General features: G+C 36.8%; 1 protein-coding gene across 2 annotated transcripts; it reads left to right on the top strand.

The window, feature by feature from the left end:
* Positions 1–6,075: 6,075 nt before the first annotated feature.
* Positions 6,076–19,221, top strand: LOC122047668 (diacylglycerol kinase 4-like). 2 transcript variants are annotated; one of them, XR_006130630.1, is made up of 13 exons: positions 6,076–6,689; positions 7,511–7,633; positions 7,921–8,058; positions 8,139–8,224; positions 9,629–9,716; positions 10,462–10,537; positions 13,420–13,502; positions 13,657–13,727; positions 15,634–15,711; positions 16,439–16,526; positions 17,096–17,232; positions 18,522–18,701; positions 18,870–19,220. XR_006130630.1 is itself a non-coding variant. In XM_042609095.1 (13 exons), the coding sequence occupies exons 1-12, from the start codon at positions 6,132–6,134 to the stop codon at positions 18,678–18,680; spliced, it is 1,665 nt and encodes a 554-aa protein (XP_042465029.1). In that variant the 5' UTR covers positions 6,076–6,131; the 3' UTR covers positions 18,681–18,701; positions 18,870–19,221. The 2 variants fall into 2 exon arrangements, 1 of the variants encoding a protein (XP_042465029.1); XM_042609095.1 differs by having other exon boundaries at positions 17,116–17,232; positions 18,870–19,221.
* Positions 19,222–19,580: the final 359 nt, after the last annotated feature.

The raw sequence follows: 19,580 nt of genomic DNA, 5'->3' as shown, positions 1-19,580 counted from the left end.
TGGAAGGATTTCAAAAACTACCTGAAGTATAAGCGGAAGGAGATCCATGTGGAGGAACTCATTGTTAGACTTCACATCGAAGAAGACAACAAGAGTTCAAAGAAAAAGTTGTTCTCTCATACTACTGTGAAAGTAAACATGGTCGAGCACGGTCAAAATTTAAAATGGAAGAATCTCAAGTCTTCCAAGATTGGACCCAAAGGAGGCATCGACAAAAAGAAATTCTCTGGGAAGTGCTTTAATTGTGATCGAGTTGGTCACAAATCTTCAGAATGCAGAAAGTCAAAGCAGAAGAAGGAGGCCAACCTGAATGAGGGAACAGAAATGGACGACCTCTGTGTAGTGGTCTCAAAACTGAACATGATCGGTTCAAACCCGCGATAATGGTGGATCGATACTGGAGCCACTAGACATGTGTGTTGTAACAAAGAGCTGCTCCACACTTCAAAGAAGTCAATGGAGACAAACTATTTATAGGGAACTCAACAACCTTAGACATCATGGGTCAAGGAAAAGTGGTATTGAAGATGACCTCGGGCAAAGACCTTACTCTGAATAATGTGCTGTATGTTCCGGAGATTCGGAAGAATCTAGTGTCTGGATCGCTATTAAGTAAGCATGACTTTAGCATTGCTTTTAAGTCAGACATAGTTGTATTGTCTAAGAATGGAATGTTGGATCGAGATGTGCTAGAGGGAGGGGGGGGTGAATAGCGCTCGTGGCTTTCACTTTTCATTTCGAAAAACTCACAGTGGAATAGAAATAGAAATAGGTTGAAAGAACAGAGACACCAAGATTTTTTAGTTGGTTCGGAGCCTGTGGCGACTCCTACTCCAAGGCCCGCACGTAAGAGTACTTTCGATGGGCAAATACTAATCAATCGAAGGATTACAATTTCAGTACAAAAGAATTTGAAATTAATACAATACCAAAAGCTCTGAATTAGAAAGTCTTCTAAAAGAGTCGTCCTTGGAGCTTTCGGGCGTTGTGGAGGCTTTTTCTGAGCAGCTCGTAGAAGCGAGAGTTGACGTCGTGTTGTTCTGTAGCTTCTGGTCAAGGCTCCTTAAATAGGCCATTCCAGGCGATCGGAACCTCTCCGGGCGCCTAGACCACGTGGCTTGCCCACTCCGCATGCGCCACGTCAGCTTCCCGATAAGCCCGAACCCGGAACAGGTCTTCCACTTATATGCTTGAGTCTTCATATTTGTGACATGGTAGACTAGGACATGCTAACTAAGATGTATTGTGTAGATTAATAAATATGCAAAGTACACTTGCATTCCACCTTGACCCGAAACATAAGTGTGAGATTATCCTTTCAATATATTAAAATAAGCAACGAGCCACTCAGACTAATTCACACCGACATGTGCGACCTCAAAGGTACACCAACACGTGGTGGGAATAACTACTTTAGTAATTTTATAGATGATAATACAAAATACTGTTATGTGTATCTTCTCAAAAGTAAGGATGAAGCTATAGAGAAATTTGCACTCTATAAGAATGAGGTTGAAAATCAGCTTAATAGAAAAATTAAGGTGGTTCGAAGTGACCAAGGCGATGAATATGTATTACCATTCGTTGAATTGTGTGCTAAACATAGGATCAGACATGAAATCATAGTTCCTTATACTCCTCAGCAAAATGGAGTCTTGGGTCAGATATGTCAATGCTTACACAGATGACAGAACAATTTAAGGACATCGTGTCTACTGTCAGCCAGTAAGTAAATAGATCTTCACAAGGGAAGGTTCAAAGGATAAAACCTACCTGTCCTATACTGGACTCATCTGCTAAATGCTATCATATACCCTATCTCCATTCATATGGAGGATTGTTGGATATATGTGAATGGAGAAGAGGTGGAAGAGACATGAAGCTCTATTGTGAATGAGACTTTGATTCACATACATTGATGATGTGAACAAATGCATGGAGAGAGACTCTCTCTCACGCGTGGGTGCGCAGGGGGGGTGCAAATTCAAGGTCTGGATTGCACTGAACCAAATTGACTCATGTGCGAGCACGACCTGTGTGCGCCGAATGCCAGACCCATTGGGACAAAATTTGCCCAAGTGGAATAATCAACATTTTGCTACATAAACATTTTGCTGCTTATTTAAGGGTGTAAAGGATGTATTAAATTAAAGATTAATGTAGTCGAGTGAAACATTGCCATTTCACGGCTAGCGAATAACTATCATTAATGCTGCCCATTGGTTTGAGCTCCTATATAAGGAGACTGTGATCACAGGTAAAAGGATACACGCTCTAAAAGTTGAAGCTCTCAACCTACGTTCCCCTTTTCTTCTGTCTTACATCTCCTGCTCAGCAGAGTGCCCGTGATAGCAATCGGGTACCTGTCGGTTCGCCGTGACCATCAGTGCTTGGTGGGAATTATGGTTCACCGTTGTATCTTGAGAAACACACAACCTGAGGAACCCTCGAAGCACAGCCAGAGGTAGGGCGAATATGTTTCAAGGGAACTGTAACTCTCGCAGGCCTCAGTCCATCTGCTTGCTTTAATTCTGCGTTCGCTTGGCCGTTAACTCGATCGACCTCTGCGTTTGCTCGGTCACTAACACGGTCGGCCTCTGCGTTCGCTCGGCCAGTACTAACTCGGTCGACCTTTGCATTCGCTCCGCCCTTTGGTTGCCCGACCTCTTCTTAGCTCGGCTGCACGCCCGCCCGACTGTAGCTCGCTTGGCATCTACGTTCGTTCGGTTGCACGCCCGTCCGACCGCAACTAGCTCAACCTCTTCTTTGTTTGGTTGCACGCTCGTCCGATCACAGCTCACTCGACTTCTATGTTCGTTCGGTCGTAGGCCTGTTCAGTTGCAACTCGCTCGACCTCTTTTTCGCTTGGCTGCACGCCAGTTCGGCATTAGCTCGCTCGGTTAGTTCGCTCGGCTGCTTTTTCAGTTCACTCGGCCGCTCGTTCAGTTCGCTCGACCACTTGTTTGCTTGCTCACTCGGTCGCTCGTTCACTTGGTCTGCAACTCGCCCGTCCGGCCACTCACTCGCTCGACTTCTTTGCTCGCTCAGTCGCTCACTTGCCCGATCAATCACTTGCCTGACCTCTCGCTCGGTCTGCTCGGCTGTTCACTCACTCGTCCGACCGGTCACTCATCTGCGTTTAACACTTGGCAGAAACCAACCCCTGCTGGTAGTCTGAGATTATCTGCTCAAGTCATCTCGACAGTTATGTTGAATTTAATTTTATGTATTTAAATTCAGCTAATTCCTAAAATTTTCGGCAATAGATTATTTTGTCCAACAGGTAATGTTCCAGTTATCTAGAGTTGAGCTCCTTGAACCCAACTACGACTTTCTCCTCGAGCAGCCTTCCTCCCCGACTTCTTGTCCCTCAAATGTCGCTCAGGTTCTTTTTGCCCACTAGTGTATTCTTCTGCAGTACCTCGTCTCTCAGATACATCGAGTCCGTTGACTCGCTTCTCGTGCCATGTGTCTTCCGCTTGACTTTATGTGTTGTCAAGCTTCTACACACTTAGACACAAGGATCAAGACTGCATGACCTAAACTTAACCTGATTGATCACATCAAAATTAATCCGGAGTACTTACAGAGATGACCCACTGAGTGTGAGCGATCTCGAAGGTTGCTTGCGGTCGGAGGTCGCTCGCACGAGTGAACTCTACCTCACAAGGGCAAGCACGAGTGACCTCTAAGGTCACTCGTGAGGCCGACGACCCTCCAAGGGTGAGAACAACCTATTGGTATTATTTGAGAGATGTACCTGACTTTTAATCTAGAAGATCTGTTGAGATTTTAGGTATGAGGACATTTGGAACTCCATAGCAGTGTTGGAGGACGCAATAGATTTTTTTTGATACGGCAAAACTAAAGCAGCGCATGGCCCTCTCTAGTCCTACCATAAATCAGACACTGTCGCCAAAGCATTAGAGATAACGTGGATATAAAGGTGAAAGGTGCGCTTGTTTTGGTAGGATTTTACCGCGAGTTATACAAGTAAATTTTTTCCGACTATCATCCCAATCTGTCCAAGATTTTTTTTATTCCTGAAATGACAAGGAAAAAGGAAATGATGAGGAGTAAGCTGGCTAAATATAAATGTCTAAATATTATTAAATTTTTGTACTATTTAGTTTTCATGCATATAAAAACTCCATTTGAAAACCTTTATGTTTTATTAAAAACGAATTATACTTAAATAAGGAAATATATTATAAAATATGTTATTTAAAAAAAAAAAATCAGAGTTGAGAGTTGTAAGGACATATGTAAGGAAGTATATCTGAAGAGCATATTTTTCTAAATATCTTTTCTATCTGATGGAGCATATTTGAAAGGGACAATTTTTTTTAATATTCTCTCTCTCAAATATGAGGTTAGATCTGATCTAGAATTTTTTAGATTAAGAGAGACGCTACAAGTTCATTGGTGAAATGAATTGGACCCTACATATTTAGTAGATAGGGTATAGGACAGGTCCTAAGAATTTTGGACCAAAGGATCCCTACCCCTCAAATATCTCCTATTAGAAGGAACAGTTTTGAGATGTTTAAAAATCACTAGGTACAAAGGGCATAAGTTTGTGCCCAATGACTTCTTTTTTTGGGTCTACCAAAAGGTGAACTATAATTTTTTAAAAAAATTTAATTAACATTGTTTTTGGACGTGTTTGGGAAAAAAAATACAAAATTAATATATTAAAAACATATATTAATTTTGTTTAAATGTAAAATTAGGTGTAATTTTATAAAATAGTGTGACCATAAATATTTGGTTGGTGAAATATTTAATTACAAAATTAGGGATATTTGAGAGGTATATATTTAATAGGTGTGACCATAAATATTTAATTGATAAGATATTTTATTATAAAATTTAAGATATTTAAACAGTGAAATATTTGAATAGTATGTAGAAGTGGGATCATTAATATTTGAAAAAAAATGGTCTAAGAAATAAAAAAAATACACGAACAAAAGATTAAAAATGCCAAAACTGGCAAATATTTTTTATTTTCTTTTTAAAATTTAGATTGTTTTTTAAATATAAATTTGGAACTTTTTTTAAAACTGACACGACTAAATTAAAATGTTTTTAGTTTAAATCCAAAAAATAAGATTAAATACATTTTTCTATTTTAAAAAATCATTTTAGCATTTTAAGTTTTTATCGAAACTATTGAAGACCTAACGACTGCTAAGCTCGATGGCAACTATCGAAATTAACTTCTTCAAGATGGTCATTTACGAGCGTTAGCATTCGCGGCAAAGTTCCAAATACAGCAAAATTTTCAATTGACCCCCTTATTTTTATTACTTTTAACAACAATCCTGATAATATCACAAAAAACCTCTAAAACATTTCAAATTTCCACATTTTCTTCAATCACTAACACCATTATCTCACCTAGAGAATAATGAAATCGTAAAAAATATTTCTTTTTATCACATTTTGGGCGGTAAAATAAGTCAATAGAAATTATATTTTATGTTATTCATATTTATTGATAAGATAATCAAGTCTAAATAAAATAAGTCTAAAATGAATTAAGTTACAAAAATAATTATTATTATGATTATTTAATTTGAATTTGATTTATATTTGATTCTTGAGCTCTTAATTCAAATGATTTAGAAAAATTTATTCAGGAATATTATTTATGAACAATTTATAATTTTTATTTATCAATATTGAAGAACTAAATAAATATGTGATTACATTTATTTATTTAATTAAATTTATTCATAAATATTTATTTTATTTATCACATTAATTACATCATTATTACATTAATATATCAATGAGTTATGAGATAAACAAAATAAAATAAAATATATATAATTTACAATTAATGTTAATCTTATTTGTCCAATTCATTAGAGATTTAAGTTTGGCCGTTGATGGATACAATCAACGGTGCAGATTAACTGATGAAGTGAACGGTGTTATTGACGGAGGCGGAAGTCAAAATTTAAAAATGAGTGGGGAGGGATTATGGAACAGCACATGTGAGGGGCATGTTGTAAATAAGATGAATTACAGGATGTGGAATGAAAATTCTTCCCAGTTATACGGACGTCGCCGATGGCGGTCGAAGAAGAAGGAGAAGAGAGGAGAGCAGAGAAGAGAAATCAATGCCTCGATCGAAATCCACTCGATTTTGGAAGCATGTCCGCCTCACCTTGTTGAATCCCTCCTCCTCCGATCGATCCAAGGCGATCCCCATGACCGCCCCGACGACGACGCTCAGCGACGGCGAAGAGTACCTCGCCTTCAACCTAGTAGAGGATGAAGCCGACTCCCTCACCACCTGCTCTTCCACGCCTTCGATGGCCGACTGCGAGAGTGCGTCCTCGACCCCGCCGCGGAAGTCGGCGCCCCCTTCCAGGTCTTCCTCGATCAAGGACTATTCCCTGTTGGGGTGCGGCTTGGCGGGCCTCATGAAGGTCGACAAGGATGGGCTACGCCGGAAGGTCGTGATTCCCGACCGCCTGGCGGAGGCGATAGCGGAGGCTGTCAGGTCGAGGGACATTGGGGCCGGTTTGGAAGCGGAGGCTGCGGCGAGGGAGGCTGGATGGGTGGACGACGAACCGCCGGAGGCGCCCTTGGTGGTCTTCATTAACTCGCGCAGCGGGGGACGACATGGCTCTCTTCTCAAAGGCCGGCTGCAGGACCTGATCGGCGAAGACCAGGTCTGGTAATTCCTGCATCATATCATGGTTCTATAGATTTTGACCTTCTGAGCGCTGTAAAGGTATCATCTTGGCTAAAACAAGGAAGGGATATCAATCAAAGAGGTTTAATTCGTCAATAATAGATACATGAACTCTACTTCTTGCCTAGAATGTAGTGTCCCACATGAGCCTCTTGTATCGCACATGGCTAGTGCACCTGCTTGCATTTTAACTGGTTCTGGGTTCTAATACAACATAGCACGTCTTATGTACACAGTATAACCTTGTAATAAAGAAAAAAAAACCACATAGATCGTCAAAATAAAAAAGAAAGCTCTTTGCAGAGTTTTGGGAAATATTTAGAAGCAATGCTTGCATGACAACCAATCTATTTAGCTTTCCAATCTATTGAAGTAGGATACAAGGGTACTGCCTTTGATGTTTTTTTTGTTGTGTTTTATATCATGCAAATTTCAAAGTGCTTATATGACAGTATTAGTTTGGTTAACAGAGAAAGTAGGTTTATATCATCCAACAGTTTTACACTCTACTGTGAAACTAGATTTCTTATCATGTAAGTGGATTATATTTTGTTTTTCACACTTATTGCATACTTCTTACTTTTCTAATGGATAGTCACTTTTTTTTTTTGTCATTGTTCTTTGATCTAGATTTTTAACTTCAACTTTTCATAGCATGCATGCAGCATTTTAATACTTTCTTATGTCTGTTATTCACAGTCACATACAGTTGTTAGTTGCTTCCATTACAATGACGTTTATATTTGTATGGTTAATCCAAGGGCATTCCCTCTAACAATTACTTAACTGAACATGCAGGTATTTGATCTTTCAGTTACAAAGCCTTCAGATTTTGTTCAGTATGGTTTGGCATGCTTGGAGAGGATGGCTGATCTAGGTGATGATTGTGCAAAGGCTACTCGTGAAAATCTGAGAATCATGGTATGCTGGTTTGGAACCAATTCCAAAATAATACAAACCAACTTCTGCTATGGCAGTCATATATTACATTGTATCTGATTGAGCTCATGTAATATCATTTGTCTTCATTAGGTACTTTTCTATTCTATCATCATTCATTCTAATCTTTGTCGTGATTATTTTGTTCCATTTTTTTGATCTGATATATGATTGTGTGAAAAGCATGCAGTAGTCAGATGAAGGTGTAAATCTTGGTTTAGCAATGAAATTTACAAGTGATAATACTACCCTGTGAATCTTCTCAACAGGTTGCAGGAGGTGATGGTACAGTAGGTTGGGTGTTAGGAAGCCTCGGGCAACTTTACGAAGAGAACAGACAGCCAATTCCTCCAACTGGGATCATTCCTCTTGGAACAGGAAATGACCTGTCTAGGAGCTTTGGTTGGGTAAGAATCTAGTTCAACTTTTTGCTTACATTTACAGCATGTACATCCATACTCTAATATGGTCAAACATATGTGCACAGGGAGGTTCATTTCCTGTCACATGGAGGTCGACTGTGAAAAGGTCATTATACAAGGCAATTACTGGTCCAATTTGCCGTCTGGATAGGTAAACTATTTAAGTGGGAAACATATGGCATCATTATTTTTTGGAAATTTGAACTAGTAGTTATTTTGAATTTATGATACTCCTTATAATTATGTGAAACTCTAAACTAAAGCTCTTTACCATAGGTCATAATTTGTGTACCTTGGAGAAAAAAAATCTCTAAAAGGATATTATAAGTTTATTACAAGAGAAACAATCTTATTTGAAATATGTTTCTTTTTTCACCAATTAGTTCACTTGACAAACATGGCAATAGCAAATGCTTGTGAAGGTGGTTCCCTGTGCAATTTATTGAAAATGCAGATTTAATAGTCTACCCATGGCAACCTAGTGAAATGTTCTATGTCTACTTAGTTGACTTCAACTAATTCTAAATTGATTTTTACTCAATAAGCATCAAACATTTCATGAGTTAATATCAAAGCTTGAATTCAATATTTAAATTTCAAATATAATTCAATAATTAGCATCTATAACAATCAATTATTTATATATTTTTTAAACTTTAATACAGTTAAAAAAGTAATGAAATCATATCGGCATGACACTATGCAATACCGAAATTGTATCATTTCGGTCTTAAATCGAAACTTCAGCATAACTCAAAATTTTAAACCTTATCTTATACAACACGAGCACTTAAGGGTTGTGTAGGGCACAACTCATGACTACATTAAACTATGACTAAACTCAGTTGACCATGTTCAGACTAATTTGGGTCCGGATAAAATAAAAAATATATAAAAGTAAAAAAGTAAAAATAAAAAATAGAGAAATATTAAAAATTCAAAAGATTTTAAAAATATTTCTGGTTTTAGAATTTATTTATATATATTTGATTTTTTAATTGTTATATTTTAAAAATTTTAGGTTGGGCTCGACGCATGTGTCATGCCTAGTCTGGGTCTATGTTGAGCATGGTACGATCCATGCGTGGTCCGTGCCTTACCCGAGTCAAGCCACCATCATCCAACCTAACTTGTGCATCAGACTAGGCCCAACATGATATGACTTTGCCCCTATCAAGCATTGTCATACATTGCCTAAACTAGGCCAAGTTGGGCCTGTCCGAATCCCCACCTTTAACATGCCTTTTCTAGTATGCTATATTTCATACCCTCAACAAATGAGTTTGAAATACATTTTCTTGTCATCTTTAAAATGATGCAAGATTTCTGCAAAAGAAATTGCAGTAAACTATTTTTTTTAACGCTTATTAGCACCTATAGTTTGTCTAAATTTGCGTTAATTTTAGCAAGTGGAATTTTCCTTACAAAATACTAATCCTTTTAAGTTTTAACTAAACTTTCTTACTGCCTTTTCCATGTTCTAGATTTCAAGTCATCCAAATTATTAGTATCACTTGTATTGATGCATGCCAAAATCTTAATTATCTAAATGCAGCTGGCACATTGTTGTCTCGGTTCCTGTTGGAGATTTGATAGAATTGCCACACTGTCTCAGACATCTAGGTGAAAGTACATTTATGCAGGTAAGTGTAGCATTCTACTGGTTTCCTTTTTACTGAATTATCTTCTTTTCTTATTCGTAAAATTGCATTGTGTGTAGCTTGTAGCTTTTAAATTTTGATGAAGAGTAAGCTTTACAAGATCATATGCTTTATAGGAGAGTATCTCCTAGAAGAGCTAAAAGAGTAGTTCAACATGCTTCTCATAACTTCTTATACAATTATATAATTAAAGTATGAAAAAGAATGGTTGTAGCAGGCTGTTTCATTAGGGTTTGAAAAGCCTGAAGATTTGTTTTGATGGGCCACTAGCTTTCCTAGTGATAAAGCCATCTATTACAATGGTTTAATTTTTATAAATTTGGTGGGTAGCTAATAGTCTACTGCATAGTGATGTGCTTATATTTGAACACACAGATCACTTTTTGATTGATGACGATGAGTGGAATGGAATTTCTTTGGTTCTAGTGCTTCTGATGTTTCAGTATGATAAAGAAACTGTTTCCTATCTATTTTCCTTAATGTATCATGTGTTTCTACTGGGGAATTTGATAACTGTTCATATAAATTAAGCTTTGCCCTTCATCACATGTGACAATGAAACTTATTTTTCCAAGCTGGTGAATTCCCTGTCCAATTTACAGCATTCCATGGTACTTCACCATTCATTATCAATCTGAAATGGTGGCCAGCATTAGCAGTCATGTCATTCTTACTACATGTTTTTTAGTTCCTTTGTTACTGAATTTATTGCTTTTGATTCAAATAGGATGGGTATATTGAAGGTCTCCTACCTGAAAGGGTTTCTTGCTTTGATGGAATCTTCTACAATTATTTTAGCATAGGTATGACTTCTTCACTCCATGCAAACACATAGAGGAACATCTGTGTATTTCTTATAATTTAAAATTTGAATTTATCCTAGAGCACTGCCGGGTTTATATCATTTATGTATCACTGTAAAAATGTTTGAGACTTAATTGTAAATAATAAACATAGATAAAGAGCATGCTTGGGTAATCTAACACTAATAATTTCCCTACTATAACACATATATTACGATACCAAGAAAGCAACATCATTTGGAACATCACACTAGGATTGGAGGCTACTGGTGTAAATATTCATCAATGGTCTATACAGGCAGGCCTATGAATAATGTGAAGAATTAAGATCTTCCAAAAAATCCTTTTGTCTTTCCATGCAAAGAAAACTCATGTATTTGGATATGAAGGCGCCCTTGACAGTGAGTTGGAGCGGTCCTGATGAAATTGTTTCAGTCCACGCATTTAAATTTGGGTAGGATTAGGGAGATGGTCAAAGGCCTCCATGCGTGCACAAATGATCCACGCATTTCTGTGAACACAAATGTACTCCATAATTTGGTTTAGTTATCTCATAGACGCCATTTTTTGAGTCTGATATGCTTAATGATCCATCCTTTGACTTGTAACTATTGGTACTTGTACTTGGAAACTTGGACGTCCTCGAATACATGGGCCATGCAGCATGCTCAAGTGAACCTTGTACATCCCTTCCACAAAAGTGTTCCATACCAATTTATTGACCTTAGAGAGGGGGTTAAGTTCTAGACACAGATGTATTAGAAGGTGTATGCCACTAACTACTATCAAGTAGTCACTACTTTTTGCCAAAAGCTGCAATGATCTACAGGAGTGAACACCATGGTCAAATAATTGTAGACATGAATGATTATTCATGGAGTAGAATTATTTTGGAGCCTACATACAATCATACAGTAATATATAGCAAAACCCAACCAAATTGCAAGGTAGGGAGAGCATCCTCTTCTTCTAGCTTTGCGAGGTACTGTGCTTCAAGATCCACATCCTCAAGTCCTTGCAGAGACAAACTATAGATGTACAACCTTACATTGGAGATCAAAAGTGTTCCCTTGTTGCTCTAGATAATTGTCAGTTATCATCCACTTTGTAAATGACCTGCTCGGGCGGCAAGATGATTCGGTATATAAAGTTGGGACTGCTGAAGAGCTCCATTAATTGTCAGCTTGCTCATGAAGAATAAAATTCAGGCTTGCATCGAGTGCTTCCCCCCATGATGGATGAGCTGTGCCACTCTTTGTTGTGAAGCTTGTCAGTAGTCAGACCTAGAAATGGAATTGGAAAGGACTTTAATGAGTAGCCAAAGGAACTTGCAATATTGGAAAATGTGAAGAAATTTTACTGTGAAGGTAGTTGAAAAACTAGGGGGCGTTTAGTTTAGGGGAATAGGAGTGGGGAATGGGAATGAGAATCATTGATTGTCATTGTTAATGTTTGGATTATAGGAATAGGAATACAAATAAGGGAATGAATCCTTGAAATTGGGTAATAACTCATTCCCATGTACCTCCCCTTCAATGAGCCATTACCCTATTTTCATCAATCAAAATATTCCATTATTCCAAAAATACCCTTGACCTAAAACTAAAATTTTCTCCCTTAATATCAAATATCAAAATATATTTATTTATTTTTTCTTTCATATCACTTCTCTCTCCTTGTTCTCTTTCATCATATTTTCTCTCTCATCATTTTATCACACACTTTCTCTCTCCTATCACACTCTCTTTCCTCTTTTTTCTCATTACACTTTCTCTCTCCTCAATCTCTTCCATCGCACTCTCTTCCTTTTTTTTCTCATCATACTTTCTCTCTCCTCAATCTCTCCCATCACACTCTCTTTTCTCTTTTTTTTCTCATCACACTTTCGCTCTCATCACACTTTCTCTCTCCTCAATCTCTCTTGTCACACTCCCTCCTTTTTTTTCCTCAACACACTTTCTCTCTCATTATACTTTCTCCCTCATCATACTTTCTCTCTCCTCAATCTCTCCCATCACACTTTCTCTCTCATCATACTTTCTCTCACACCATACTTTCTCTCGTCACACTCTCTCTCCTCATTTTTTCTCATTACATTTTCTCTCTCTTCATCCTCTCCCATCATACTTTCTCTCACATCATATTTTTTCTCTCTCATCTTCTCTCATCATGCTCTCTCCTATCAGACTCTCTTTTCTCATTTTCTCTCATCACACTTTCTCTCTCTTCATTCTTTCTCATCACACTTTCTCTCTCATCATATTTTCTCTCTCATCATTCTCTTTCATCATATTTTTCTCTCACATTCATCTTTCTCTCACATCTAATTTTTTCTCTTATTTTTCTTTAAAGGTAAAAAAGGAAATTTTGATTTATTCCGATAGAAAATATGTAACTAACCAAACATTTCTTTTAAGAGTGATATCCATGCTCATACCCATTCCCATTCCACAATACAATGATTCTCATTCCGATTCCTATTCCTAGGAAAGAACCAAACACCCCCCTAATTCCACTTTTCTTTTCGTTGATGCAGGTATGATATTGAGAATAGTCCTGCTATACCAATATACAATGTTGTAAAAATGTGTCTGCATAAATTTATGTAACATTTTTTGTATGTTTGGATGAGTTTCTGCTATGTTAATATTTTGAATGAGTAATGTTATTTTTTTTTTCTGAGACAAAGGAACTGCCTCTTCTTTATAAGCATACATACATGCACATGCATGTGCAATTCTCGTAATTGAAATGAACAAGTTAGGGTGTATATGTACAGGTTCAATGTTGGTTCACTATTAGTCATTGCTCTGTTTGATGTTTTCTTTATTTGGGTATTAGATCTCAACTTTCTGAGAAGGCACTTTTGTTCTCATGTTTAGGAATGGATGCTCAAGTTGCATATAGTTTCCATCATCTGCGTGATGAAAAACCATATCTTGCACAAGGACCATTAACAAATAAGGTGCAGTTATTACTTTTGCACCAAGATTGCCTTTGAAATTTTGTTCTTTTATCCTGTTAGATTTTCAATCTAATGGGAAGGCCTACCTGATAAAGTTTTTGACTTGCTACACATGAACCATTGAGCTTTCAACCTTTTGGTATTTGTTTGACAGCTGATTTATACTGGTTATACATGCAAACAAGGATGGTTTTTTACACCTTGCATCAGTGATCCAAGTCTAAGGTTTGTTTTTTTTTTCTACCCTCATTTATAATGTTTTAACTCTACCATTAGTTTGAAGCTAAGGTATGTAGCAATAGCACATAGCAACCCAACAAGGTGTGCTCTATAAAGTTCCTTATTAGGCTTTTTTTTTTTTGGTACCCTTTTCCTCAATGCCACTGAATTTGTGTTGCTATATTATGTGGCAATAGTACATACCAATTCAACAAAGCGTGCTCTATATAATTTTTTTGGGTATGAATTGACTCAATTCCACTGAATTTGTTTTGTTGGCATTGGATTATTAGTCAAAATTCAATGCCACTGAATTTGTTGTGCATATAGTATTAGTATCTATTAATAGGGAATTTCTTATTATATGGCTTGGCGTGAGCGTTATCACGTTTTTGCATCAATGTAAATCCTTAACTTTATTAATTCACAGTCGTGCTAGATGCTTACTGGTGCTTGATCATCACTTGGAATCAAATACCAAACACTTAGTTGCAATTAATCATTGAATCCAGTTCCCAGTGATTCTTATTGGTCAATATTTGTGTTTCCTGACTAGCTTGATACATGCTATTCTAAAACAAATCATTTTGCTTGGTGAATTGTTACAATTTGGATTGAGATTGCATCTTCTGTGAGAAAACTATGTGAAATAAAAGCCAAATGGGCATAATTAATTCATGCTGCTCAAACAGATGAAATTACCTCAAGAGAAGCAATAGTCTTGATCAATAATATTCTAAGTGGATCGGTTCCCTTCACTCTTTGGAATTTGAGTAAGGATATTAACATCTCAGTAATATTTCCAGCTTGCATAAGTAGATTCGAAGACCAATATTTATCCCCTATAATTTCTAAGACCAGACCAAGCTTTTACATAGTTGACACATGATTTAAAATAGCATGGAACACATATTTGGGTCAGTGGAACATGGAATTATATAACAAAAACTGCAAGAAATAAGTCAAATGTTGCATTTGAAGGAACATAACTTTTGGCAGAATAAACAATGCAAATGCACTAAAAGCATGTTTATCCTTTTGAGTGAGAAGTTGCTATTCTTTTTTTTATCGTTTTTGAATGTTGGGCAACCACAGCCATCTAAAATTCTCAGGTAAAAACATTGAGTGAAAAAAATGGACTAGCTTTGTTTCACCCCTCTTTTAGACCTGTACGGCTGTACATGCTTGTGATGATATATTGCTGATTGCTCTCAATACTTTCATATTTTTTCTTTGTAAATCATCGGATTGGAGATATTTATGGCTGAATACTAGATGCAGTATCTCTCCTTAATCTGATTGGGAAATTAAATAAAATTCTTATTTAGAAACAGAAATATTAAGTATGTAATTATGTATTAAATATCTATTGTTTACTATTATCCGTTGTACCGGTATTTTCCTTTTCAATTCAGAAAAAAAATATCTGAGTGATTGAAACATAGGGAACCTTTAAATAGACATGTGTATAATGGCTATATGTCTCACTAATTTGCTACAACATTTTTGAAACTAAATATCTTAGGGTGTGTTTGGTTTATGCATGTTCCATTTTCATTTTCTGGAAAACGCGCGTTTTCTAAAAAATAGAAAATGACTTTTCATCATTCTCTATTTTTCCAGAAAATGTTATTATTTTTTTAGAAAACAGACATGGAAAATACAAACTAAACACCATTTTTCAGAAATGTGCGTTTTTCAAAAAATGAAAATGAAAAACGTGCAAACCAAATGCACCCTTAATGTTTCAAACTTGTGCTTTATTGGATATGTGCCAGGTTCATTTGCCATTGTGAGACTCCTTAATGCCACTGTATACTTTTCCTATGCATTCTTTATTGTGTAGCATAATTCTGAGCTGAAAGTATGCCTTCTTTTTTTTTTGGTTTGAATAATATTTAAAATTGTGCAGGGGACTCAAACACATTCTTCGCTTATCAATTAAAAAGGTAAATTGCTTAGAATGGGAACAGATTCCTGTTCCATCAAGGCAAGTACCACACTTATATTAAATATTAATCATTTAATATAATTCTATGTTACTTCAAGTATGTTGTTATTTATATACGTTTTTGCAGTTTAGTCATTTCCTATATCAATTTTTACTCCCACCTAAAAAGAAATTGTTCTCTATTTTCTGCAATCATCCCAAAGTGCTAATAACAATATTTTTTCTGTTGATGATCTCTTAAATAAATATATATTGTATTACCACTAGGATTGATGAAAATAATAATAAAAGTAGTACACCTTCAATTTTCCTTTTTGCAAAATATTTTAGTTTATATGTTTTGCTATCTAGTAAAGATGCTCAAAATATCACAGAATTTAATAAGATTACTTATATAGGGTAAAATGAATAGTTTATAAACTATAAGGGATAAACTTAGTTGAAGTAAACTTTAGTGTTGATATTGGGAAAATATAGAATTGTATCAATCAAAAAGAAATTAGCCTTATTTTCTGTCTACCAGTGATATGGTTTCTTAATTGGATATTCGAATATTTATTCCATAAATGCATGAAAGACAATTTGTGTGTTTTGGATTCTCTGTTTATTTTTCAACTGAAGTCAACCTTATAATTATATTTGTACTATTGTTTCTTATTTGCATATGGATCTATTTCATATATGTTTACCAGAAGATTTTTATGTTTCGGAATGTCGTTCTTTATCTTCCTAATTTAAGTCTATTCAGAATTAGTTATCGATGCAGTGTCCGGGCAATCGTGGTGCTAAATCTTCACAATTATGCAAGTGGAAGGAATCCTTGGGGTAATCTGAAACCAGGATATATGGAAAAGGTAAGTAGACCATTTCTGGCCTCTTAGAATGACCGTCATTTGTTTTAAATCTTTTTCATGAGATTAGATAGTCATCAATGGGTTCAATCTTATAACACAAAATCATTAGATCTTCTAGATTTTCATAGCATGCTTAAATGTAAAACAAAGTTCAGTAGGTTATGGAATCTCTAGGCAATTCTGCTGCCCATTTCATTACACAATTTGCTAACTTTCACTGGATGCTCCTTTCCTTACCAACATAGACAACCTTGCCATAAAAAAAATAAGGTATTATAGAAACCCAACAAAAGTCAAACTATTTATGTTTCTCCCTGTGATTTTATACAGTTTGAAATTCTGGAAAGTGAAAAAAATGATTTTTTTTTTGAACCAATATTCCCCTTGAAGCTAAGCTGAAAAATCAGGAGTCATGTGTTCTTGTATTTATGATGTAGTTTTGTTTTCCATACGATCATAGCTTTTAGACTAGGAAGATATCAATTTGTTTTTTATATTACTGTGAGTTTTTTGATGATACTAATTCATTTTAAGTTTCCTGCATTGTCACATCAAATAATGCATTGCAGCTTCTGCATTTTTTTCCTAGAGAGGCTTTGTTGAAGCCCAGATGGACGACGGCCTGCTCGAGATCTTTGGCTTTAAGCAAGGGTGGCATGCTTCACTTGTTATGGTTGAAATTATATCGGCAAAACACATTGCACAGGTATCAATCAGCATTTTGTTATAATTCGGATATCAGTCTTGTTGCCTATATTTTTAGTGAAGTAGGCAATCGAACAATAATAGCCATTAGCCTTCTGCTTCAAATTGTACCAAAAATTGAACTCCATCCTCTATCATTCTACTGAAATATGCCACCAAATCAGTAAAGTGAGAAGTGAGAAGGGGAGAGAGAGAGAGAGAGAGAGAGAGATGCAAGATCAGAAGAAAAGAAGACAGGCAGTGTAGAAAGTAGTGAAATATGAAAAAGAGAGCTCTGCTACTTGAACTTTTCATCTATTGTTCCTTACATTAGATACCGACGACACCCACACATTGACATTTTGTGTTGATCATTCGATATTTCTATTGATCTTTTAAAAAATAGCCATGCCACACACTTGGATCCAAACCCATGTTGAATACTCGTGCCCAAGTCTGAGTAGCATATAAAGCGAGAAAGGTAAAGCGGTGTAGAGGAGAGATCTAGGAGAAATGAGTGGAAGGCGTTAGGAGAGGAGAGCTAAATGGGTACAATAACGATTAAGAAAGACAATGAGATAAAAATGACCAAAATCGGAGACATGATAATTTGATTGCTTTCTTTCCATGTTGAATTATATTGACAGAACCTTTTCATAGTCTCAAATCTTATGTGAAGCATTTCCATTCAAAGAAATTCCAAAAATTGGTTCATCTTACAATTCCAACAAGTCAAACCTTGTACCAAGGTAACTCGGAGCGCAGATCCTTTGGACCGCACTTTCTGGTCTAGAGGCTGGACCAGTTCATTCATAGGTGGGGGTTCCATGGACCCCACTTGTTATACAAATGGGGTCCATGAAACGAGCACGGATCCTCTGGACCACAAAATGTGGTCCAGAGGATGGACCAGCTCACTCATAGGTGGGGTTCTATGGACCCCACCTGCTATACAGGTGGGATCCATGAAATCCTACCTATAAACGACCTCTTGTGGTCCAGAGGATCTGGACTACCATGGAACCCCACCTATGAGCGAACTCTGGTCCAGGAGTGGACCAGGGGTCGCGGTCCAGAGGATCCCACCTGGGCAACTCGTCCAACTAGTTTATATTCCCCGATGAAAACGGTTTCATGCATACAAATGGATCACTGTCCAAATGCTTTACTTCGTTTATCTGTTCACAAAAACAAGAACACTGTCCAAATACAGTAGGCTAAAGTGTTTATGATCTGCTATGTCGATACAAAGTGTTAGAAATAATTTAGCCCTGCTTTCTGAAGGGTTCCTATGTAATGTTGTGTAATTAGGCTTCAGCAATACGAGTGGAGATTCGAGGCGGGGAGTGGAAAGATGCATATATGCAAATGGATGGGGAGCCATGGAAACAGCCGATGGACACCGAGTATTCATCATTTGTGGAGATAGAAAGAGTTCCTCATCACTCACTTATTATAAATGGAGAGTGAACCTTCTATTCACTGATTCAGGTAAGTAGACATGCTAATTGTTAAGTACTGTGGAGATTTGTGTGAGTTGTCGTTTTTTTTTTCCTCCTTAGAAAGACCTCTACTTTCTGTTCGAATCATCTGAAATTAATTTTTGATCTATTGTATCGAAGCTTTATTGACTACAACACCATATTTGCTTCTTATAAGGGACATCACACCACCGATGGCATGACGGCGCCTTGCATCATGCTTCTCTTGGATTTTAGGCAACCAGGGTGGCTCATAAGCCACAATTCAACAAGTGATGTGTGTATATTTTCGAATGCTCTTCTCTGCCGCTCTCGATTGCGTTATCAATGTAAACAGCGAGTTTTTTCCTCTCGGAGTGGTCTTCAATTATTTGTTAGATCAATTTGATGCCTGTTGGGAAAATTTTAGATTGGGTAGGATGATATCTAAAATGTTAGCTGATTAGTAAAGCAAAAGTTAATGTCTGTGAGCATCCTACTCGATCGAATGATAAAATTATTGCAGTGTTAACTCTTTGGTTTGCTTTAATTGTTTGTATCATGTGAAAATTATGGAGAATTCTTTTTCTTTTCTTTTTTTGTTTTCTTTCCTCATCTTAGTTCCTCTCGGCTAACATCACTATATATTATGTCTAGTCCTACACAAACATCACTATGTGATATAAATTTATGAGCTCAGTTGGACCAGGGAGACCCTACAAGCACATTAGTGGCGTGAGTTGGACCCTACCTAATTAACAAGTGGGGTACAACCCACTCCGCCAATGAATAAGCAGGGATCCAAGAGTGGTTAGGGATTCTGGACCAAGGGATCTCTATGGACCGGATCCTCTGGTCCTCTTATCCTGGTCCGCTCTTGGACCGGGACAAGAGGATTGATGGAGGGCAA

Source organism: Zingiber officinale, chromosome 2B, assembly GCF_018446385.1.
Source record: "Zingiber officinale cultivar Zhangliang chromosome 2B, Zo_v1.1, whole genome shotgun sequence".
NCBI lineage: Eukaryota > Viridiplantae > Streptophyta > Magnoliopsida > Zingiberales > Zingiberaceae > Zingiber > Zingiber officinale.
Note: the sequence above shows the minus strand (reverse complement) of the source record. Positions and strands in the feature narration are given on the sequence as shown.